The sequence below is a fragment of the Octopus sinensis genome, linkage group LG9, assembly GCF_006345805.1.
Source record: "Octopus sinensis linkage group LG9, ASM634580v1, whole genome shotgun sequence".
Taxonomy (NCBI): domain Eukaryota; kingdom Metazoa; phylum Mollusca; class Cephalopoda; order Octopoda; family Octopodidae; genus Octopus; species Octopus sinensis.
Window position 1 is genome coordinate 59,586,193 of NC_043005.1, and position 27,255 is coordinate 59,613,447.

At 31.6% G+C, this 27,255-nt stretch overlaps 1 protein-coding gene across 1 annotated transcript in view; it reads left to right on the plus strand.

Annotated features, from left to right (window-relative positions):
• LOC115215434 (cilia- and flagella-associated protein 65-like) overlaps window positions 1–25,526 on the plus strand; it is a 1,408,515-nt gene extending 1,382,989 nt beyond the window's left edge. Inside the window, exon 44 of the mRNA XM_029784597.2 lies at window positions 25,093–25,526. Within this exon, the coding sequence (XP_029640457.2) occupies window positions 25,093–25,324 (232 nt within the window). The 3' untranslated portion in view covers window positions 25,325–25,526. The remainder of the gene's footprint in view (window positions 1–25,092) is intronic.
• The last annotated feature ends 1,729 nt before the right edge of the window (window positions 25,527–27,255 follow it).

Genomic DNA, 27,255 nt, shown 5'->3' on the forward strand with positions numbered 1-27,255 from the left:
TGTCAAACAATGCTAGGGGAACAACACAGACACACAACACACACACATACATATATATATATATATATATATATAATATATATATATATATATATATATGTATATATATATATATATACATACATATATACGACAGGCTTCTTTCAGTTTCCGTCTACCAAATCCACTCACAAGGCTTTGGTCGGCCCGAGGCTATAGCAGAAGACACTTACTCAAGGTGCCACACAGTGGGACTGAACCCAGAACCATGTGGTTGGTTAGCAAGCTACTTACCACACAGCCACTCCTGCGCATATATGCAAGAATCATTGTAAAATGGAAGTAGAGAAAGTTAATACAATATGCTCATAGTTTGTGATTGCAGATTCTCGATGATGAATTTGTTCGTCTTTGTAAAGAGACAAACTAAAATGTTAGCCTGCGTTAGAGAACTTCTCACTGAGGAAGGATGAAGCAACTGTTAAGCAAGCAAACATTTTAGTTTGTCTCTTTACAAAGGCGACTAAATTCATCATCAACAATATGTTCCATTGAATCTGAGAGAAATATGTCAAAAACTATTCTCGGAATAGAAGAATTCACCTTTTAATTAAATTACCATAAACAGGATTTTGATTCTGTAAAGTAAAGGAACAAAGCACTTGTCAACTTGCAGAGTAACATGGTTAAAATTGACAAGGTTTACAACACGATCATTATGTTGCATCTGATTGGACTTTGTCGAAGGTGACTTCGTCTCTCAAATATGTAAAATCCCTTTAAAACGCGGAGCCATTTGACATGTAAAACCTGGATTTATCACTCTACTTCATCTTCATAAGCAATATGAAGAGGCCGGAAGATGAAAATATAAGGAAATTGTGTATTATAAATAATTTAATATGTTAAAAAAAAACACTAAATAATGTTTATATATTGACAAAGAAATATCTTATTTCTAGTAATCAATTACTAGAGATTTCGAAATTATAGCTTCCGTATATCTGGAGCGGATCTATCGAGCAGACACACATGATCTAACAAGTGGTACGCAACGTGTTGGTTAAACAATAATAGCAGAATACAACTATTAAAATTTACTCGAGGCAGGTGCCGAAGGTGACCGAAACCAATTTCTTTCAAAATTTGCATGCAAAATGGCCTTCATATGAAACGTTTAAATATGAAATATTTCTTTACTCGACTCTAATATTTGTTGGGTAATTTTTCTTTCTTTTGTTTTCATTTTAGACCATTTAAATAAATCTACAACTTTTGCTTCGTCTATTTTTCCTGAAAATAACAATAAAAGTTGACCTAATATTTGACCTTTGACCTTTCATAGGTCAAAAGACGTGGTCAACGATCTTTTTGAAATTTTGTCCAAATACTTCCCTACTTAGTCACAACTCACATACAGGAATTCATACTGGCATTTTAGTCGGAACTGTAGTTGTAAGGTCTATTAACTATGGTTAATGTTATACAGCCTAGTTAAATTACTTAAGTCTTATTTTCTTTCAGATTGGATATATATGATCGTTTAAGTCATATTCTAGCCATAGAAAAAAGCGCTTTTCCTCAAGAAACTGCCAGTTATGTTTCTCAGTTTTATAAAAATGAAGTAAGGAGTGTTATGCCAAGAGAAAAGGATTACAAATAAGTAAAAAATGTTGGCAAAAGGGTCTACGAGTGAAAGTATCTCATACTTTATAACTTAAAGGGAGCTTTCCAGTTGTTTAAATCAAAAAATTCTGATGTCAAACTTAGTTTCTCAAAATTTTGCAGAGTGAAGGCCAAAAGAATTCATACTTGTAGGTAGTGCTGGTGCACATAATGCATGTGTATGCAACATTCATTAGAATGTCAAACTAATGATTTCTGGCATGAAACTATCTGATTTAACCAAGGATATGAAGCAATGATTGGAATTAATTACTTGCAATCCAACAACAAACGACTGTTACAAGGGTAACTGTAAAAATTGTAGTTCTTTGCTAGAAGAGCTTGGAAATGTTAATTGTGAATATGATTAATGAAGTACAGTACAAGCAATGGCTAACAACAGACAGAACAATCCTAGAAAATATATCAAAATTAAATTATAATTTTATTTGAATTTTCTGTCGAAAGCTTAAAGCACTTGAACTACATGATTTCATTGCAAAGGAACGATTGTAAATTTTGTACTCCAAGAAAAGTATCTTTAAGTGAAGGAGGAATCTAAGTCCTAGCAGAGTTTTCAGAGAATTATTCATGGATCTTGCAAGATGTTGTACAAATATTTCATTAGAACAATGCCTATGCTATTCTCCGTCCGTTTGTCTGTTATCATAAACAAAACAATGATGTGACTAATATCAATGTTGTTATTATATCCGACTGTATGAAGCATGATAATGTAGTAGTCCATCTCTTCCAAAATCGAAAATAAAAAGGAAGAAAAAAGATGACAGATTTTTCTTTGAAATTTTAAAAAATGGTCATAACTCAGCAAATATTAGATTGAGATAAAAAAAATATTTCATAGTTAAAGGTTTCATATGAAGGCCATTTAGCATGCACATTTTGAAAGAAATCCGTTTCGGCCACCTTCAGTTTTTTTTCTTTTAAACTGCGTTGATTTCATACGGAATCACCCAATATAATCTGTAGAAAATAACAACTTCCCTCCTCAATAAGGTACGACGCAATTTACATTATTGCTCTAACACATAGAAACACGTGCACATCTACACACAGACACAGACACATACTCTGAGATACACACGTGCGCGCGTGTTTGTATGAGTGCGTGCTCTGGAGAAAGATAACAGTTTGATTAGCATATGTTTACACCTCACATAGAAAAATGAACCAGTTTCGTATTGATAAATACACTTATGAATGTATTGTTCATTTCTTATAATCTATTTTCCTCTTTTTTTTTTATTAGTAATTCATTGACTTCTTTGTTCCAATATCTGGAATCGTGCCATTTTATTTATTTATTTAGTTATTTATTTTTACTTCATAATACACAAAGAGGTATTTCTTCTAAGAAACAGAATTCTTTACGGTTATTATTGCTGGTGTTGCTCAGTTGGTTTTCTTCTCTTTCATCTGCCTTGTATTAAGTTTCGTTTCAAATTACATAGTCATAAACATATACACGTATACACGAATATATATATATATATATGTACTTAAACAATGATGATGATGATGGCTTATATATATATATATAATATATATTTTATATAAATATACGTATACATAAACAAACGCACACGCACGCGCACACACATATATATTTACATATACCTATACATATATATACATACATAATGCATATATAATACATACATATATATGTATATGTATAGGTATATGTGTATATACATACATAATGCATATATAATACATATATAATATATATATATATGTATGTCTGTATATAAATACATATAGGACTGAAATTCTGAAGGAATAACACGTAGATAAGGTAGTTTTGAACTTTTACAATGTTACTGATTTCGGAGCTTTCATTGAACAACCTCAACAATTGTCTTATCTCTCGGGATTTTGCAAAACAAACATTGCTAAATTTTTGATTCAATTATGGTGTCTTCTAGTTTATTTCATATAAGACCAAGAACATATCGGAATTATGGAACGTACGTATAAGTATACCGACATAGAGTGTAACGAATACAAACACATTATTGAATAGCATTATAGCATTATATGTATGATATGTATACATACATACATATATATATTCATATGTATGCGTGTGTGTATATGCACATATACATGTAACTCCCTCGATACGCAATGCTTTATTCTATTTATAACATATATAAACCAATACACGTACATCACTACTATGTTACAAAGAAACACATACACACACGAACACACACACAACACCTACACACAAACACTCACATACACACAAACAAACACATACACACACATGCACATACATACATTTATATATGTGCTGCCCAATTTATCGGTTTAATGTGTATGAGGGTGTATTATTCATATACAAATATATCTATACATCTCTCTCTGCATATATTATATATATTTATGTATGTATGTATGTATATATATATGTATATATAATATATAATATATTATATATATATATATATATATATATATATATATATATATATATATACACTTTGAGGTTCTCAGCAAATCGGTACAAAACAATGTGGTGAACATAATATCAAATACAAAGGGTAGATTAAAATATAATGTTCTACTGAATCTCATATATATATATATATATATATATATATATATATATATATATATATATGTTATATATACATTTATTATTTGCAACTACACGTATGTATTGAAAAGAGGCTATTTCAGATAAGATCGGAAAAGAAGCATCTTTTGCTTAGAAATATATATATATATATATGTGTGTGTGTATTTATACATATATTAATTTATATCTAACTTCCAATCAGGTATTAAACATAACTTTTTCTGAGACATTTGTTTGATATTATATATATTTGAATAGATTGCAGCGTGTATATGTAGGACCGGAAATTTGGTTGCTAAGGTTTTCTTTATAACATTATAAGTTACATAATCTTTACACGTGTTTCACTGCCACAGAATAATTTCTACAACGCCGGATCATCAGAAGATAATTTAATCCACTGACGCTTGTCAAACTGAAAAATACGTATACCTCCAGCTACTCCTATATACAAATATATATATATATATATCTGTTGAAGAAAGGAGTTTTCTTATTTTCAAATCGTGAGATATTGTAAGGGTCAGAGAGTGAGAGAGAGAGAGAGAGATGGGTTTTAAGTGCAATCAGGGTGTTAAGAGAAGGGGAAAAATTAGGCGTTGACAACTGATTGATAATTCAGCAGAAAAAAACCACGCACACATTCACCTTCATGCTTATATAACCACTTGTATATGAATGCTGTTGCAAATTCCAAGATTTGCTAACATATATACGTGCATAGTTCGTTTCCACCGCTAATGATTTGTTCCTAAATTTATGTAGCTAGAGGCGGTGTTTTTGCTAGATCATATATCGAACTGGTTGGCAATGTAGAATTTAGGTATATATAAATACGTATAATTATGCTCAGATATATACACAGAAATATATCCGTCTTAAAATGTCCCTAAAAGCCTATTTATACAGAGACATAGGGGCGCACACACACACACACACACACACACACAATATATATATATATATATATATATATCTATATATATATATATATATATATATATATAGGCGCAGGAGTGGCTGTGTGGTAAGTAGCTTGTTTACCAACCACATGGTTCCGGGTTCAGTCCCACTGCGTGGCATCTTGGGCAAGTGTCTTCTACTATAGCCTCGGGCCGACCAAAGCCTTGTGAGTGGATTTGGTAGACGGAAACTGAAAGAATATGTATATATATATATATATGCGTGTATGTGTTTGTGTGTCTGTGTTTGTCCCCCAAGCATTGCTTGACAACCGATGCTGGTGTGTTTATGTCCCCGTCACTTAGCGGTTCGGCAAAAGAGACCGATAGAATAAGTACTGGGCTTACAAAAGAATAAGTCCCGCGGTCGATTTTCTCGATTAAAGGCGGTGCTCCAGCATGGCCGCAGTCAAATGACTGAAACAAGTAAAAGAGTAAAGAGTAAAAGAGTATATATATATATATATCGATTAACTCAGAAGCAACACATCTTGTTTCATTATAGCTATCATTTCTAATGTCATATATATTTATATGTATATATGGATGTATGTACGTATGTATATGTAAGTATATGTGTGTGTGAGTATGTGCGTTTGTGTGTGCGTATCGTTAAGTTTATGTATATATATTTATATTCGTCTGTTTAGTTATCCATCCGTTCATCCGTCCGTCCGTCTGTCTGTCTGTCTGTCTGTCTTTCAGTCTATCTCTCTATTATCTATCTATCTATCTATCTATCTATCTATCTATCTATCTATCTATTTATCTATCTATCTACATGCGTGCACTTAAATTCGTCTATGTGCCATACAGTTTTACTTCTATGTGTTTGATTAAATACAAGATTATTTCTTTGGTATACATTTCTTATTTTATGTTTTCCATATCTATTCATTAACTTGTTATCGGCATTCCCCAGCAAAATTATTTCGGACTTGGATTTTTTATTTTTTGTATTTTTTCATTTGTCAGTAGCTACATGTTAATAATTTACAATAAATGGCAAAATGTGATATATGGCCTGTACAACAACATAAGGTATAAGATTTAGCAGTGACACTCACAAACGCCACAGTTATAAAAGAAATCGAAGGAAATCCTTTACTACCTTGTAATAACATAGATACTTGCACAATGAATTAAAGAATTCATCTGAAAATAGGCGCAGACTAAATAAAAAATGTAGAGTGAAACTCTTTTAATAGCACATCTGATCGTTACAACGAAAGTGTATCCATTAGTGAAGGCGGCGAGCTGGCAGAAACGTTAGCACGCCGGGCGAAATGCGTAGCCGTATTTCGTCTGTCATTACGTTCTGAGTTCAAATTCCGCCGAGGTCAACTTTGCCTTTCATCCTTTCGGGGTCGATAAATTAAGTACCAGTTACGCACTGGGGTCGATATAATCGACTTCATACCTATGTCTGTCCTTGTTTGTCCCCTCTATGTTTAGCCCCTCGTGGGTAATAAAGAAACAGGTATCCATTAGTGTTGTAAACCTGAAGTTATAAAGTACATCAACTGCAATTTCATTACTGCATATACAACTAAAAAGCCCACAAAATACAAAAAGGGAAATATAATTTTTGTTTTAACATACCCTTATAAACCCATGCCTCAACTGAAAATTACTGATGCTTGTGAACTCACTTGTACCCTTTAATCACAAATTTCATTTCTTTTTCAGAAAATGCATTTATCACATATATGATTTCACAAAATATAGTTTAACAAAAACAAGATTTTATAGAAATAAAATTATATTACATTATTCTTCGGTTTCTAATTTTTTAAGTTCCCCCACGATTTTGACAATCTGTATATTATAAACTAAATTGTCCAGTATGCAATTCTATTGTTTAGACTGTATAATGTCTATATACGACGGGTTGCTGAAAAGTTCCTTGTTCTGGTAAAAGAAAATACAGGAGGGTCAGTAAATTATGATTTTATACAACATATTCCCATCTCAGATTCAGACACTTATTGCAGCCCTGCAAAAGAACTCGGAAGTTTAGGCCTCCATCCAGGCCTTTCGCGTGATATATGTATGTGTACATACATTAATTCATGTATAGATAGATACACACACACATAAAATACACGCGTATACGGATACATACTAACAGCAATAAATATAAATTTTGGTTTTTGTAGTATCTGTTTGATAAATGGCTGTTGGTGAAAGGAAAAGTAACATCGATGACATTTACCCAGTATGCCGCTGAGAACTGTGAAATTGAAACAAACACTTTTAACACACACATGGCCTATATGTTTCTGAACATTATATATATTTCAGGTGCAACTTTCTCCTTATCATTCTCATTCTTTTTAAATCGATATGTTTATATAAATCATTGTAGATTGCTGTTAAAACTATCTTAATTTCTGGTGTTTGAGAAAAACCAAAAGTCCCTGACACATCTATATATTTAAGTGATATTTATTTTCGAAAAACTCTTTACTAACTTTGCAAGACACTTTTCAGTGGAGACTTATATTTTTATATATTAGTTTCAGTAAACCTTCATGAAAAGTAACTGGAACTGTCGAGTAAAGGAAAGTGAGATTAAGAAAAGTAAAGAGATTTTAAATAGCAAACTACACACTTTCGGACAATGCTACATAAATACTTAGAAGCACTGAATCATTCTCACTTCAACTAACAGAACGACTTCGAAATTCCTCTGTATGTGATACTACCTTATAACAAGAAATTTACAGCCATACAAGACAGATATTTTTTTGAATGAGCATTTCTATTTCTTCTTGCATTTTGCTGGTAAATAGTAGCCACATGCATGAGCAATATATATATATATATATATATATATATACATATATATATATATATATATATATATCTATATATATATATATATATATATATATATATATATATATATATATATATATACACATACATATGCACACAAGGCGGCGAGCTGACAGAATAGTTTGAACGCCGGCGAAATGCGTAGCCGTATTTCGTCTGCCGTTACGTTCTGGGTTCAAATTCCGCCGAGGCGACTTCGCCTTTCATCCTTTCGGGGTCGATAAATTAAGTACCTCTTACGCGCTGGTGTCGAAGTAATCGACTTAATACCTTTGTCTGTCCTTGTTTGTCCCCTCTGTTTTTAACCCCTCGTGGATAGTAAAGAAATATATATATATATATATATATATACACACTTGCACACACGCACACACACAAACACACACACACATAAAAGTCTATATATTTGAATGTATTCAGGAATTAGGCAATCATCACAATAAAAGGCTCAATTGAAATACTTCTAAGTTTTATACGAAAATTTGCAGTAGTGTTTCGGATCGAGCCAGATCTTGTAAAGCGGATGAAAATATGAATGGTGGGAGTAGTTACCAAATATCGGTAGTTGAAAGCGAGTAATAGCTAGAAAATTCTGAACTAAAATTTTGGATGTTAAAGGAAATCCTTACTTTTTTTTCAAATTTTGGCACAAAGCCAGCAGTTTTTGAGTAAGGGTAGTAAGTCGATTACATCCACTCCAATGCTTAACTGCTACTTATTTTATCGAATCCCCGGAAGGATGAAAGGTAATACTGACCTCGGTGGAATTTGATCTCAAATTGTAAAGAGAGATGAAACGTTATTACTGTTTCTACCAGCTTGCTTCCTTAAATGAGATTCTTATTTTAAGATGAAAAACACTGGAAACAAAAAAAAGTTGCCTTAAATAAAAATATTACACACAAACCCACATACAGACACGCACGCGCATACACACATATATACACACACACACTCACACGCACATACATACACACACATAATATATAACATTTACGTTACATTTATTCAAATTATATATATATATATATATATATATATATATATATATATATATATATATATATATCACCGACGAGGTCTTCTCTCGAGATTGAAAATAATGGTCTTTCGTTTCGCTTATTGTTGTTATTTGCGGACTCTAATGTGATTGGTGAGTCTAATTCTTGCTTGCAAGTTCCTTCCACAAATAGGACACGTTATTCCGGAGGGATATTTAATTCTTGCCTATGCTTGTCTATCTTTTCTGCACCTCCTCTTCTCTCCTTGTTCGGCAGTCCTACTTGTCTCAAAAGTTGTTCGTCCCCCTTTGATGCTGGACCTCCTTCACTCTTTATCCTGAGCATTTCTCCCCCAGTTCTAGATGTCAATATTACACTCTCGAAGTTGGCTTTTAGGACATCTTTGAATCTTTTCTTTTGTCCTCCTCTGCTTCGATTTCCTTCGTTTAGTTGGGATGGATTAAGATAGCTTCATTGAAGGCCATTGCTTCTTTCAACACAGTCATGTTTGTACTTCTCAGTTGATGTTGAAAATATTTCTAAGACAATGTTGGTAGGACCTTTGAAGAGATTTTATGAGAATTCTGAGCGTAGTCAAAGCCATAGATACGAATAGGACCGTAGGGATGATGACTGCCTTATATACAATCATTTTTGTGTCAGAAAGAAAATTTAAACAACTTTAATTGAAAATGCTCCTGTTTTGAGGGAAGCAAAATAAGCTCTGAAATGTAGGTGATTAAAGAATAATTTCAGAGATCACACTTCTATGGCACAAAATGTAAGAATATGTGCAACAAACTTAAATATGGTTTTAAAACAAATATAAGACAACTAACGAAGTTATTGTTTTTTTCACCGTTCTCAAATGATTTTGTCTTCAATAAAAACATTTATAAAATATAAATTAAATAGTACATTATATAATATAATAATGAGATTGAATCTGTATCTCGCCTGATAAAACGAAGACTCTATACGTCATTAACCTTAGAATTGTTTCTAGTATATAAATTATTTCTAATTCCATCGCTAAAAGTTACAATAAAGAAAGCTAATTGGAACATAATTAATGTGATTAACCTCCACGGACAAAATATTACGCCGGATTTGAATATAGATAATAGAACCAAGCCACTGTTATCTAAATAACCCTACTGTGTTCAGTAACATTACAAACCTGATTTCGACCAAAGTCCATCAATTAGATTAATCAATACAACTACAATTGACATCTAAGTAATTAGTAAAAATTTCTGATTTATATTAGATAAACGTCTTTCTAAAGTCAAGGTGCTGTCGCCCATAACATTATGAAAGAACTCCTAGATATAATCGAATATTGTAAATTAATCCAGAATAAGCGCAACACTAAATTTTTATAATTCGATATTGAAGGCTATTATCCGTCTATCACACAAATGCTCTTAATCTAGGCACTCAGTTTAATTAATAGCGGCTGTGTGATAAGACGCTCCAACTAATTAATAACGACTGCATAATAAGGCGTTCAACTTAATTGATAGCAGTTGTGTCAGAGACTTAACTGACTTCGGAAAGGATATCGTATCCTATGCAGGCAAAGTCGTCATAAATTAAGACTCTTTACGGATTAACTGAATATCCAAAGTATATTTAACGTAAGCATGATAGATAACCACTGGATAAAAATTAGCAAGCTTATATTTATCTTACAATAAATTTTTAACGATACGTTCTTTAATATTAAAGGTAAGCTCTATCAAAATGGATGTTTTCTGCTTTTGTATAAGTGCAGCTACCATACACCTCGTAAAAAAAAACTATATCTTTTTACAAGAAATTTAGATTCATGGTTATTATTATTTTTTTTGTTTTGTTTTGTATATCATTTTAGTTTCCACCAAGTTCCTATTTTTATCCCTTCGTGAGCCAAACGAATTACTCTGCATTTATCCTGGATTAATTTTCACCACCTACTAACGGCGGCTTCACATCTATATGCATAAATATTGTAAAACACTAAGAATATCATTAATAATTTATTCAAGATAATTTTCCTTAGATTATTTCATCTCTCTGGAAATAAGGATATTGTAATGAAGGCTATTGCTTGAAGTAAAGCTCTTCCTATAAGTGGCTTAAACATTTCTTCAAATACATGTCACGTACAGAACCACAATCTGAAAGAAATTCAAAGTATTACTTGGTATAACATCCCCACATCCCCTTCAAAACTAAATGTTTTACCAAATCACAGTTGTTATAAATTAATTATGAAGAACTTATCTAAAACTTTCCTATACATCTACATTTAAATTTGCCAACATCTTGACCTCATTCCTTAAATCCGCCTAACAATTTTAACTAACCCTACAATATTGTAATTCATCCAAATAGATGCATTTTGGAATTTAGTTGCTTTCTTTTCCTATAGTTTACCAATGTACCATACTAATAAATAAGTCTCCGCGCACACTCACCGATTTCATCGCTGTTCCTCGTAAAATACGCTTCAAGAATCATGCTCCTATTTTTAGGAAGCCTTACAAAAGCAATGTAACTTTTCACGTTTCATTCGAAAACTAAAAAAAAAAACTGATACATTTTAACCAGTATTAACACATCGGATTGAGAAGACTGTGAAATATTTACACTTCCGGGAACTTATCAATCATCTATGCCAAAGTCATTCAGACTTCTTAAAAGGAGTGAAGCAATATCTTTTAGCAGAAACAGAAGTTTCAAGAATTATATTCGTTAGAAACCAAATTTCTTTCGTTACACGTAAAGTTTCTTTATACGCATAGCTATTTCAATTGTGTATTTTTAATTACAATTGTTTTGAACTCAACGTACACCTTGACATTCTACCTTAAATCTGCTCAATTTGCTCGTTTAGAGCCCTTAGTGATAATAGTTATTTGCAATTTACTATTTCTATGTACATTTACAATTAATATTTAACCATAGCATTAACTTTAGAATTACGTTGCCACACAGGCTGTATTTTTTCCTTGAAATACATTTATGCACATTAACTAATTTGTGCTGCAGTTCAAGCTCCTACAAACATTCCTTCTATTTAGCTTTTATAATCCTATTTTAAACACCTATTTAGAAATACTATTCACAATTTCCCCAAACTGATAATGCTTTATTTGTTGTGTCCTGCATGTATATGACGTTTCCTTTTGTCTCATAGATTCCGTTTTACTATTGGCGCAAGGCCTGCAATTTTGAGCGAGGGAGGAAACTCAGAGTCTAACTGGTACTTATTTTACCGGCCACGAAAAGGTGAAGGACAAATTCGATCTCGGCGGAATTTGAACATATAAGGTAACGTCGGACAAAATGCCGCTAAGAATTTTGCCAAGCGTGCTAAGGGTTCTACTAGTTCGCCGTCTCACATTCGTCTAATATGACGGCTCGAAATTTTGCAACACGGCCAGTCATTCGAGAGAGGAGGGTAAGACGATTACATCAAACCCAATGGTCAGCTGGTATTTATTTTATAGGCTTCAAAAGGATGGAAGGCAAAGTCGACCTCGGGTGAATTTGAACGCAGAATGTGGAGACGGACGGAATGACGCAAAGCATTTTGCCTGGCGCGATAATCATTCTACCAGCGCACTGCATTCTTTTGTCTCATACATTAAAAATTCACTCTAACAAAGTTTTAAAATTTTTATGAAGGATGTGCTTACAATTAACTACTTCTCTATGCTACTTCTACTTACTGAAACTGAACTATGTTAAAATCTACTATTCTTCTATAGTCACTTTCTAAACTAGCTCATAATTCTCCTCTTTGCTCCACCTATTAACGGCGGCTTCCCTTTTATCGCGCATTAAGTGTTTTTCCTTTTATCATATATATTAAATATAATATTGTAACTAAAAAAACATTTTCTTTTTCTATGTAAAGACTACAACTACAATGAACATTAAGTTTATCAACGATATAGCTCTCATGTTTTGAATATCTTCGTAGTTTCTACAATTCATTAATGATGCAACCAACGTTCATTCAATCTATTGATAGAACACTTCTGATTGTCAAATTCACTAAAGTTTTACATTTACTACTGATTCTTTATTGCATATTTCCTGAACACTAAATATCTATGACACTAATCCAGCATGGTTCCATTTAAATAATATTTAAATTAGTTTACAGATTCTAGCAATCGTTATCAACTTGTCTTTATTTCTTAGACATTTAATGAAACATCTACTATAAGCACATGTAAACATTAATATATTTTTCTAAATTTTTCTTAAATCTTTTTATATCTTGTACTTTCCGGATCATAGTTTGCTTCCATGATAGCTGAAGGCGATGTTATACCAATGAACACTTTGTATTTCTTTTGAAATGTGGAGCTCTTGTGACAAGTAATAAATTATTAAACCACTTCTAGGAAGAGCTTTATTTTCTTTAGTTTCATTTCTTTAATATATAAATGTTACTTTTAATTTTATATTTGGTAAAAGCATTTATATTCTAAGAGGTTGTGAATGTTACATAAGATATATGATCTGATTTGGGAATTTTGTGTAAAGTATGCCTCGCTTTTTAATGAGATTGTTCAATGATGTTTAAGCTAAGACAAGGAAATATGGAATATGGTACTTTGAGTGAGTTTCTCCTGAAAATTTAGTGGTGTTTGAATATAACTAGGAGGCGTTTTGCTTTAAGTATAAAAGAGATTTGGTTACTGGTATCGTTAGAGAGGAATAAAGGGAGATTGATGTAAGATTGACATATGGTTTAATGTTGCTGTTGCTATCCGTTTATGTGCAATGCATATAGATTTTAAAACCCGTTGGTTTTAAAACGTTCGTGCATGTATTAGCATTTCAGTTCTAAAAAACTTCATTGTGGGGCGTCGGGAGGCTACAAAATAGATATATTTATTTATTGCAGGGTTTTGCTTGGGTTTCTCTCAGAGTAATAATGGGTGTAATTTGTTAAGTATGAATAGTGCAATCAGGTCACTTGCTCCAGCTAAGTTCACTGTGTGTATGTTAAGAGCGAAGAGATACGGGCATTTATACAACATGTCATTGTTGTAGGAAAGAAAGATTTTCTGGGAGTTGAAGTTCATAAAGTATTATTTCAGGATTTCAGGCTTAAGAATAACAAGATGAACTGCTTCTTATCAGCAAAGATACTTATATAATCAGAAATAAACTGAATTTATCCTACCAGGTGCGACGAAAAGAACCACTCACTTATGACGATGAATCAGTGGAACTGAAGAGTGTCGGGGAGAATGCTTTGTGGTATTGCCCCTTTTCAATGCAGCGTAGCCAGCCAGTAGGTGTCGCTTCCGACAATCTCTGTTCGATGGTTTTATTTACCTAGTTTCGGTGGAATACATCCACTTGTTTTCAATAATAGAAATATTAAAATAACTAAGTCTCTCTAAAAGAGAACAGCGGCAGCGTTCCCGGAAAATAATAGTTATCGCCATACTAATTTGGCATTCTTATAAAAATAAGAAAAAAGCTGTCCGCTTATTAGCTCCATGAGGCCATCGCCTTAAGTTAGCTATTTGATACACAAACTGTATCCATATAACCTTCGAACAAGGGAGGTAAATACTGGCTGGCTACGCTGCATTGAAAAGGGGCAATACCCCAAAACGCGTCTGTAGCTGCCGGTCAAGTAGTGTGGAGCGACTGACCTCCCTTGTTCGAAGGTTATATGGATACAGTTTGTGTATCAAATAGCTAACTTAAGGCGATGGCCTCATGGAGCTAATAAGCGGACAGCTTTTTTCTTATTTTTTTCTTATTTTTATAAGAATGCCATATTAGTATGGCGATAACTATTATTTTCCGGGAACGCTGCCGCTGTTCTCTTTTAGAGAGACTTAGTTATTTTAATATTTCTATTATATATATATATATATATATATATAATATATATATATATATATATATATATAGAGAGAGAGAGAGAGAGAGAGATAGATAGATAGAGAGATAGATAGATAGATAGATAGATAGATAGATAGATAGATAGATAGATAGATAGATAGATAGATAGATAGATAGATAGATATGTTTCTTTATTAGCCGCACAGGGCTGCAAACAGACAGAACAAATTACAAGGTAGAGCTTTTCTTTTGGGGGTAAAAAAAGGGGGTTGGTTTTCGATCAAAAGGGATCGTAAAAAAAAAGAAAGAGGACAAAAAAGGGGAGGATTTAAAAAAATGGGGAGGAGAGGAAAAAAAAAAGAAAAGGGGAGAGGAAAAAAAAATTGATCAATAGGGATCGTAATCACAGAAATGTCAATATGAAGTGTAAAGGGGAGGACAGGTGAGGTTTACCCGTGGAAAGAAAAGCCTACGGAAAAGACCACGGTAACCTCGGTCAATGAAGTCACATGTTATATTTCTTTTTTTTTTTGCAAATAAGCAACTCTCTGTATTAATTTTTACGGTTCATAGAATCATAGTCAAGGTGGCTTCGTCATTCATACCTGTCATCCTTGCTACATTCACCCATCTTTTTTTTTAAACATTCACTAGACAAAACTTGCCTCTCTACTCTCATTTTCCTCTTCAAGTGATAGATAGATAGATAGATAGATACACACACGCAAGTACATATGTATGTGTTTGTGTGTGTGTATAAAGAGAGGAAGGGAGAATGAGGGAGAGCGAGATTAGTGTCTATATGGTCTGTATTGTTTATATTGACTGAAACTATCCAATGCCCCATGCAGTGTAGAACAATACGTTGCGAGTTTAATATCGTTTCATGTTTCAACGAACAGCTCTGACCGCATTCAGTGAGCAAAGTCGGTAACAGAATATAAACGGCTGGAGCTAAAATAAACTAACGATTCCATCTTTTGGAATACATGCCCTATATCAGCAGTTTAGCCTAATATTTCAATCAATAAATGTTTATGTCCAAACTGCTGGATTTTTCCTCCTCCTCGGAGAATTTTAATATACTTTGTTGTGTTGTTGCTTGCTCTTGTTTATGATTTAATTTTTTTTTTATTGTTCTAGTCGTAAATGTTGTGGTTTATTTATTGCAGTTCAGATTTTATAGCAAAGTGTATACCGATTGTTTTAAGAAACTATTGTTGGTGATATTATTGTTAGTTTTGTTGAGGACCGGATTCCTTTTGACTGAGCAGACGTATTATCAAAGCCATACCAGCTAATAGATATGTCTGTCCTTCCTCCTCGTCTCATCAAGAACTAAGTTATCCAATGTTGTCCGCCGTTTCTAAGAGAGTGAGATATTATTTGAGAGCGACATAGACGTTATTTCATCTTCTTCTACTATTACAACAACAACTACTACTACTACTACTACTGCTGCTGCTGCTGCTGCTGCTGCTACTACTACTGCTGCTGCTGCTGCCACTGCTGCTGCTGCTGCTACTGCTGCTGCTGCTGCTACAGAGTATTAATACTGCTATAGAGTATTAATAGTATAAGGATAATTGGTGATTATGATATTGATGATTTCATAATATACATAAAAATCATTGCAAACAAGTATATAGTATTTCACATCCAATCAATCATCTATTCTCCCTATAGGACTTTCTTCGCTAATTATGTCCAATTTAATTCACACGTATGATTCGCCATCTGTCTCTCGATGTATCAAAGAGAAAACCCCCGAGACGAGTTACTGAACTTACAAAGGTTACTAAATGGCTATCGAGCCAGTGTTGTAGGTTTCACAAACTTCTGCTGTATAATCTATACCGATAGTCTAGGTTGTATTGCAGGTGCTTACAACATAAATAAATACTGTATGTACTGGAGTGAACAGAACATCTTGTGTTTCACACATAAGTATGAATCTGTTGTAAATATCCAAAATGTCCTAAATTTACAATAAGCTGTTGAAAAAAGGAAAGAAACATATGTATATAGCTTATATTTCATCATCATCTGCAACAAAGTTTCCTGAATTTATTTGTCTACTATTTATCGTTTTATTGTAACTTCTAGTATTAGATTTATGCAAAATATTTTTTTCATAATTTTAAAGTCAATTTTAAAGTTGATTTCAAAAGTCACTTACATTATCGTTAATTCTGAAAAAAAAGTTCATAAATATCGATAATTATGATTCTTTCCTGCCAATTGTGTATATATTAACGAGTTTATTATTGCATATTATTGTATTCATGCACTAAAAGTTTCACAATTATAACTATATAAGTACGTACATTTATATATATATATATATATATATATATATATATATATATATGTGTGTGTGTGTGTGTGTGTATGTATATGTATATATGTATGTATGTATATATATTAATATACAAAATGTAAGTATATTATACTCGGTCACTATATTGACGACTATATCGGTGCGACCTCACTATCCCGCGAACATTTAGACTCCTTCCTCTCTTTTGTCAAATCTTTCCATCCCCTATTCCCAATTCCTCCGTCTACGCATGCTCTGTGGTGACGACGATGAGTTTGAGACTCAGTCTCAACTCAGGGCTCGCCACTTCATCTTACGTGGATATCCCCTCACAACTATCTACACCGACCTTGCCAGAGCAGGTTCCGTAGACCGTGCATCTGTTTTTGTCTACACCAACTGTCTTCGTCTTTTCTTTTGTGAATTCTGCACCTACATAAAATAAATACTGGCTGCAATAAGTGGAATACGTCCAGTTACAACATATTCGTATTTGACCATTCCAGTACCAGTTCTTATTTCAGACCTGTACATGTTGTATTAATCTCTGTTTAATGAATGATTAAGGTATAGTTTGGTGCAAAATGGAAGCTACTAATGCAAAGGCTTACGGTGGTATATGATCATACTCATACACATATACACTAACATAAATCAACATATAGAACATTTAATCAAGATTGCATTACAGAACTTCTACGCACAGACACTAACTCACTCACAACGAAACGCAAACAGATTCACACACATACATGCAGACACATACACTCACCATTGTTCTGAAATGATACATGATAATTATGAATAAAATGTCTTCCAATAAAGCGAATAACTGTGCAAAGAGCGGAACGTTGCCAGAAAAAATTCATAAATTTCTGTATTAACGTTTTTCCATTTCCATTGCGATATATAAAAAAAATTTTTTAAATTATAACTGACTTTTGAAAACGAGTCTAAAAGTGAGTTTTGTAATTGAAAAACAAAAAACATGTCCATAAACTAATAAATAAGGTAAGTTTTAGACATGATAAATGCAAGGAATATTATGATAATCTCGAGTATATACAAGCTCTAAGGAATCATATATTTACTTAATACTTTTATTTCTTTTACGCCTCACTCTGAATTTAGTATATCTACTCTGCAATAAATTGTTCTTTGTTAACGCAGCACAATATAGAAAATGCAACTTCATTATAAGTAGATCGAATGTTGACCTAAATATGCGAAAGTAGGTGAAACATTCGGCATTGTATGTAGAACATTTACGATTGCCATAAATTCTTGTGCCTTTTCTTTTCTGGTCATAAAGAATATGCTTGGTGACAAAGTGACAAAACTCTTCGCAACGTGTGGAAGACACATTTCGTGAACAGGTTTGCATGAAGAAGAGAAAAGTGATGTAGTATTCCTTGAAAGTGATGTAGTATTTCTTCTGTTTTTTAAACATATTTATTTATGACAGCGGCATTATTAATACAGAGAGGTAATATTTATCTCAACGTAAATGTGGCTCTTCTGTTAGAACAAACTATTCTGTAGTAGTTGCTATGAGATCAACTCTCATTGTCTTTTGATTATTTATATATATATATATATATATATATATATATATATATATATAATATATATATATATATTTTTATTTTATATTATTATTAATATTAGAAAATTCTTCAGAAAGATATATAAATATGTAAAATAATTGTTGTTAAAAATATAAATATACATAAATATATGTAAAAATTTATAAGTATAAATATATAATGTATATGACAGTTTAAAAGTTTTGAATTAAATTTTAGACCATCTTACGATCGTTTCAGAGAGTGCTGTCCATATAATGAAATCGTATATTGATAAGCATTTATAGACAACTCTTCTGCTCTTCAGAGATATTAAAATTTAAATTCTGTATAATATATCGAATGGTAGTTTTTATAAATATGAAGTAATACTATAAAATGGTTTTTGGTTGAAATATGAATTAGAAATTAAAAATTTAAGATTACTGCTTTTGATTTTGGTAGATACACTTTAGTATGAGAGTCTTTAAATCCATATATGGATTCATATATGCATTTAAATCCATATATGTAATAATCCATAACAGTTATGTGTAAAATACAATATATTGTGCTGTATTCCAAATATAGTTCATGGACTTAGATAATATAGAAAAATGGAACCTTATATTGATAAGCATTTGTAGATAACTCTTCTGCTCTTCAGTAATATCAAAATTGAAATTTGTATAATTTGACGAATAGTAGTTTTTAAAAAAGTTATGAAGTCATATGGGAAAATGGTGTTTGTTAGAAATATAAATTAAAAATTAAAAGTACACTCTTACAGCATTAAAGCATTAAATAAATTATTTACCATCGTAAGATGCCCCAAAACCCTAATTCAAAACTTTTTAAACTGTCATTTACATTATATATTTATACTCATACATTTTTACATATATTCATATATATTTATATTTTTAACTACACAATTTTTTTACATACGTATATATATTTCTGAAGAATTTTCTAATATTGATTTCCTGATATATATTATAATATAACATAAACTATTTATTGATAATAATATATTATAAAATATATATTAATGATAATATATCATAAAATATATATTAAAAATAATATATTATAAAATATATATAATTGCTAGTATTAAATATATAAATACTTTAATAGTATTAATACTTTGATACAATAGAGCACTCAATATAAATTCAGTTTATAATATTCTCATTGAATATATTTAACTAAAGATATATATATATATATATATATAATATATATATATATATATATATATATATATATATATATATGTGTGTGTGTGTGTGTGTGTGTGTGTATATATAAATTCGAGTGAAAAACAGAGAGAGGGAAAGAGAGAGGGAGAGACAGAGACAGAAGAAAATATATTAATAACTTTTTTCCGAACTTTCCTGTTTTGCTGGATGTCAGATGAAATATGCCCATCTACTATACAATTATCACATTCTTAACGGTTTTACCTGAACCTGCGTCGTAGTCACTTTTAATTCTATGCCAAATTCCCTCCTGCCATGGCTATTACATTGAAGTTAAGATATATTAGTGTTTATTGATATGTGAAGAAGATGCAAGCATTAAAAAAAGACAATCCAGGAAGAACAAATTTTTACAGAAGAATGTCATTTGTTTAATGCTTTAATGCTGAAAGAGTGTATCGTATTCATTTGGATTTTAATTTTGGATCAGAGAAAGATAAAGAATAGCAGAGGGATAGAATGGGAAAGAGAAAGAGGGAGATTCAGAGAGAGTGAGAAATAACCAGCGTATAAAATTGGGAATAAGGATATGGATATAGGAAAAAGGCGAAAGATTAGGAGCCAAGTAAGAATTCTGTTCTATGTGGGAGTAAATACGTAAGTAGATGGAGTATGCCATGCACATAACGGAGAGTATATCTCTCTGCAAGCAAGAACGTGGGGTATGCTTTGTGCGCTAGTTTAATGCATGTATGTGTACATGTATATGAAAGTGTGAAAGTATCAACACGATAGTTTGTGGGGTGGTGGTATCAGTGTGTATAATCTTTAGGTAGATTGAGTGAATGAATGTCTTGAGGTGAGAGTGTGGTTGGCTGTGTGATGAAGCATACGATATGGCAAAAGATAGGTAGAAAGTGTTATTGATATTTGTGCAAGAGTATAACACACGTCATATGTGTAAATCTGCATGTATATGTATATATATACACTCCCAAGCACACACACACGCACTCACACACGCACACACACATATATGTATGTATAATGGGAGAGAGAGAATATACATACAGATGCAGGCACTTTTGTATATATAGATATGTGTGTAATGAGATAATTCATAAAATAATAATAATAATAATAATAATAATAATAATAATAATAATAATAATGATAATATCATGTACATTGTTTTGTCTTGGTATAAAAGATGGGCTACAGCAAATATTCTGCTCAATACCACAGATTTGCTTGTCAGTTGTTTGACCTTAACCAGTTGAGTATGTCCCTTAGTGGCTGTCGATATGTGCATCTCTGATCACGAGCAGAAGTAGTGGTGGAGCATCATAGCCATGTGTTGAGGGGGATTCTTTGGGGTTTGAATAGTTCACCTCTGGAAACATGGGTGGTTCTTTCAACATCCTTAAACAACCCTTATTCAGGGACCGTTTGAGCATTATGGGCTACTCAACCTGAAGAAAATTCTAACTGGGCCCCACCTGCAAGGTCATGTGCTGTTTATCTTGATATGAGATCACCATGTCGCGCACATATGGTTGTGATGCATGTGCCTGGTGTACCTTTATCAGACGGGTAGTCATGATGGGTATATTGGGCTTCGTATATTTTACCCCAGTGTCACTTTGATGGCATGAACTGCTCTCTCACTCAATAATAATAATAATAATAATAATAATAATAATGTCATAGGTGCCCTGGGAATGATAGCGAAAGGGGCTGATTGCTACCTAACTCAGATACGAGGAAACCCCAAAATGGCAGAAATTCAAAAGATAGTGCCCATGGGAACTGCTCATATCCTACGCAAAATACTCTCTATGTAATCCCAAGGTTTAAAACAAACTTTTTTTCTTTTTTTTTAAATTTATGTATTAGACATTCACTAGTACAACAACAAAAAACCCCAAATATATGGCACACTAGGCATAACAACAACGTGAACTTCCAACCTGTTATCTCTTGAGGTCTCTGGGTGAGACTTGGAGCCAACTTGTACAGACGTAAAGCAAAAGTCAAACATAGAATAATAATACTAATAAAAATAAAAATAATACTATGCTTTCTAATTGTTGTATCAATACTAGCAAATGACAATATACAAAGACCTGGAAATAGAGGTAACTCGAATGTGGAATCCCAAAATAGGTATGATAAAAAATATTCAGACAAATACATAACAAAAACACCATGACTTACAAATATATATAACATACAGAAAATTGCACTACTGGGCACTGCAAACAACCTACGCAAAACACTCTCAATACAGTAACCATAAGATCATCATAGCAAACCACAGCACATGCCCTAGGCACACAGAGCTGCGCTCGGTAAGGAAGTGAAAGCACGCTATGAAAAAAAAAACTACTGAATAATATAATAATAATAATAATAATAATAATGATAATGATAATGATAATAATAATAATGATAATAATAATAATAATAATAATAATAATAATAATAATAATAATAATAATAATGATAATAATAATAATAAAAACACTACATTTATCTTTTGGCTTCTGCCAGTTTAAACATTCAGTGAAAAAATGACAGAAATCATGTTTTGTATGTTAATCCTCAACAATAATTTGTAGTTATCAGTATGCGAATACTAATTTAATATCAAGCGGGCACCCGACCCGCAACGGATCAGTTTTCTTCTTTGTTTTAAAGTTTTGAGCCCACAGTTGGTTAATACCAGGTCGTATTAAAATACTTATCCAGGAATTAATAGGTAACAGATATATGGATATGTGTATGTAATGTATATATGTATCTAAATACATGGATGTGCAATTTTGTATCGATTTCTGTATGTAGATATGAACATATGTATGTAGGTCAATGCATTCATAAATGTCAACATATATATGTCGAGTACAAGAGTAGATTTGTTTTTATCACTCTAATTCTCAGCGTCTCACGAATTAGAGTTCTTTTGTGGACCATTTAAAACCTACTCCTAATTTCTAGTTAAACGTGACTAAACAAATATGTAGAAGAGAACATTTTGTATATCAAAATATACTATGCATGAATATGCCTCCCATAACTTCGTGAATGGTGCAAGCGTTACAGTGAAATGTGGCCTCTCTTGGACTTCTAACTGTTACTATACATTACAACTCAGGAACAAGAGAATGCTTCGAAATACATATAAACGACAGATACAGCGAATAAATTCAAGCCCCAATATACAATCGGAAACATCCATTTGTTTCATTTCTCTAGAAGATATTATTATTATTATTATTATTAATATTATTATTATTATTGAGTGAGAGAGCAGTGCATGCCATCAAAGTGACACTGGGGAAAATATACGAAGCCCATTATACACATCATGACTTAATGTTCTTTCTTATACTTTCGAGGTGTCGATGATATAAGTACCAATTCTAGCACTCAATATTGGTCTTGAGCCTAAATCCTGAGTTTCGGAGTCTTTAAAATAAAATACTAATCAAGTACCGAGGTCGATAATATCGACTAATCCATCCCCTCAAAATTGCCATAATTTGAAACAATCACCATCATCGTCGTCATCGTCGTCGTCATCATCATCATCATCATCGTGATCATCATCATCATCATCATCATCATCATCATCATCACTTCATTAGTTTCGCAGCAATGCGGGTTGAAATGCTATTTTCTAGTAATATTTGACTAGGAACAAAAAATTCTGCTCATAATTTATTACTTTTCCTCTAGATAAGTCTAAAGAAAAAGAAAGATCAATTTTCTTCTTTGCTTAATTTTTTTTTGCAGAAAATATGAAAAATGAAACTGAAAGGAAATCGATTCTAATTTTATTTTAGTTTTATTTATTTACGTTTTGATTTCTCATAGAAAATGTTTTAAAAACTTACTCTTTTCTATTTCCTCTATTCGGAAAACGAAATAAAAAGTCAACAACAAAAAGCGACAAAGAATTATGCATGTGTGTGTGTTTGAGTATGTATGTGTATGTGTGTGTATATTTTTTTTATTTGTCAAATGAAAAATATTTCAGTGAATATTAAAATAATTATATAGTGAACACATAGGATAGGTAGATGTAATAAGGCACTGTTGTGAAACTTTTCGTTCAGAATCAACAGTATTTTGAATTATTGCTGGAGTCTAGTTGCAAGGTAGAGAGCAGAAATTACGTACCCTCTCTCTCTTTCCCACCCATATACAAACACAAATACATATTCGCTGTGTGTGTATATATATACGTCTAAATATCTTCCTACTAGATATATATATATATATGTATGTATATATATATATGTATATATATAGTATATATATATATATATGTATATATATGTATATATATGTATGTATATATATATGTATATATATATATATACATATATATATGCATATATATATATATATCTATATATATACATATATATATATAATATATATATATATAATACATATATATATATATATTATATATATATATATATATATATATATATATAATATATATATATATATATATAATATATATATATGTTATATATATATACATTTATATGCATATATATATATATATATATATATATAATATATATATATATATATATATATATATATATACATGTATGTATTGTACGCACGCAGATGCACATATGTATTTACGTTATATTGTATTTGCGTTTTTGCATACTCATATAATACCGCATCATCAAGTCGAATGATTTTTGTTAAGTTTAAGGCAGTATAAAACCTATAATCACCGTGATTAAGTAAAAAATCAGAAAGTAAACCAACTCTGAACTTAACGTACTTTCCCATGTATATATTATTGTACGATATAAATTGTGTGTGCATTATGTGAAAAGTATCGAATAAACTCGCCAATAAACCTAGCAAACTAAGTATTATAGATTGCAATAAAAAAAATGTTTACTTTGTATAATTTTATTTTTCATTTGATTATAAATTTACATTATTTGATTTCAGATTCTGAATTTTCACTTTTATTTTAAAGATTATGCCTAGCTAAAAATGTAAAACGACATATATCTATTTTGTCATTTCTTTTTCAGCCTTGTGGAATTCAGCAATTTCTTAGAATTGTTTTTGGATGGTTGTCTTTTTGGTATTATGGACGAAGCAATGCGTCGAAAGTTCAACATCACAGCACCATCCCGTTTTATTGCACTCCCTCGAAAACCAGATTCTAACCATGAGAAGAATAGTGCCCATGGAGACAATCACCTGTCTGAGCACCCAAGTGACATGACATCAGTCAACCAGTGTCCAAATAATTTTAAATAAACCAGTTTCTTAAGCATATATCTAAATCATGAACCAGCCGTTATAACTTGTTTATATATTTTTCCTCTACAGGTTCTGTGGATTCATCTTTTTTAAATGTCATCATTGAACGCTGAATGTATGCATTTGTACCTTATTGTTGTAATTATTGACATTTGAAGTTCGGCATTTATTCGAGCAAAGTGATATATTATCTGATAAAAGAGGGAAAATAAATGTTATACTTTCTTGTAAATTTTTTTTTTATTATGAAACAATGTTAACTTTGACTATATTAATTGGAAAAATTATAACAAACAAATCCCATTGCAGATTCTGGACATGATAATTCACATCTACAGAAACAGATTAACATTTAAGCAAGATAATACCTTTTCGTCTGAGCAAAAACAGAGATTTATGAATTTTGTCATTGCGACAGTTATCAAAAGTATGAAATTAGAAGTATGTCTTAGTAAACAAGAATATGAGTATTGAATGATTTTCGAAAACAATACGTAGTTTTAATGATGTAAAAACAGTAGGAGCAAATAAAATAAAGGCTTCTTATGAGATTCAAATATCAATAGTTGAAATAATACTTGAAGATACACACATGATTAATAAATAGTTCGATCCAGGAATATATTAACCATTATCACATTATGTGTATTTATAGGTATCCTATTCTGTACAATAAAATAGTCTACTTAGTTGCATAGAGTAAACATATTTCGATTACAGGCTATGTGCAAAAAACTATTTTAAGCAGACGTTGTGGGAGAGCATCAGAGCCATGTGCTGAGCTGGATGTTTGGGGATTTGAATAATTCACTTTTGAAAACATGGGTGTTTCGTTCATCATCCTTAGACAGATCTTATTCAGAGACCTTTTATCTGAAGAAAATAATAACTGGGCCCCAGCTGCAAGGTCATGCAGTATTCATCTTGATAGGAGATCACTGTCGCCCACTTATGGTTGTGATGCACGTGCCTGGTGTACCCTTATCAGACGAGTAGTCATGATGAGTATATTGGGCTTCGTATATTTGCACACCAGAGTTACTTTCATGATAACATTTATTCATATATATTGATTAAATGTTTATTATTTACAATCTTTATTACATATTTACAAAATAAATACATAGTCAAATAAATAAAAGTTATATTTCGTATGATTGATATGTACATAGGAAAACATGAGCTTTCTGAATTAGATGCAAACATTCTACATCAATAATAATAATAATAATATAATAATAATAATAATAATAATAATAATAATAATAATAATAATTAGTTTTAACAAATATAGCGTCACAGATTTTGTCGGTGGAAAGGGGTTTGTTATACAGAATCATAGTAAATGTATAGTGAAGTTTTATCGACACCAAAAATTAGAAAAGCAAGATAAATTACGATGACACTACTAATCATTATTACTACTAATAAACAGTGATAAAACTTTGATGGAAACCAGAAATCATAGCCTTAATAACAGAATCCGTGAGAATGACTAAAACAAATGCAGACTAAAATAAAATATCTCCTAACTTAGAAATATGCACAACATAGGATATACCATTAGAAGGTGCTCGACAATATCACGTAGAGTAATTAGAAATAAAACAAACAATACACAGATTAAAGAGTTGAGATTATTTGTTCGGTGAAGGCAGGAAATAATATTACAAAAGTGGTTATTTCTCATATAAGCATAAAGCCAGAAATTTAATGGGGTAGAAAAAGAGGTGGGGAGGGAGAGCGAGTGAGGGAAAGAGTTAATCTATTCACTCACCCCCTACCGTTGATCAGTACTTTATTGAATCTGGAGAGATTGAATGCAATTTTGCCCTAGGAAAGATTTGAAATCTCAGCAAAATAGAAAAGAAAAAAAAGGAAAAATACATCCACACATTTTGGCCGATGCTGTAATGTTTCGGAAAATC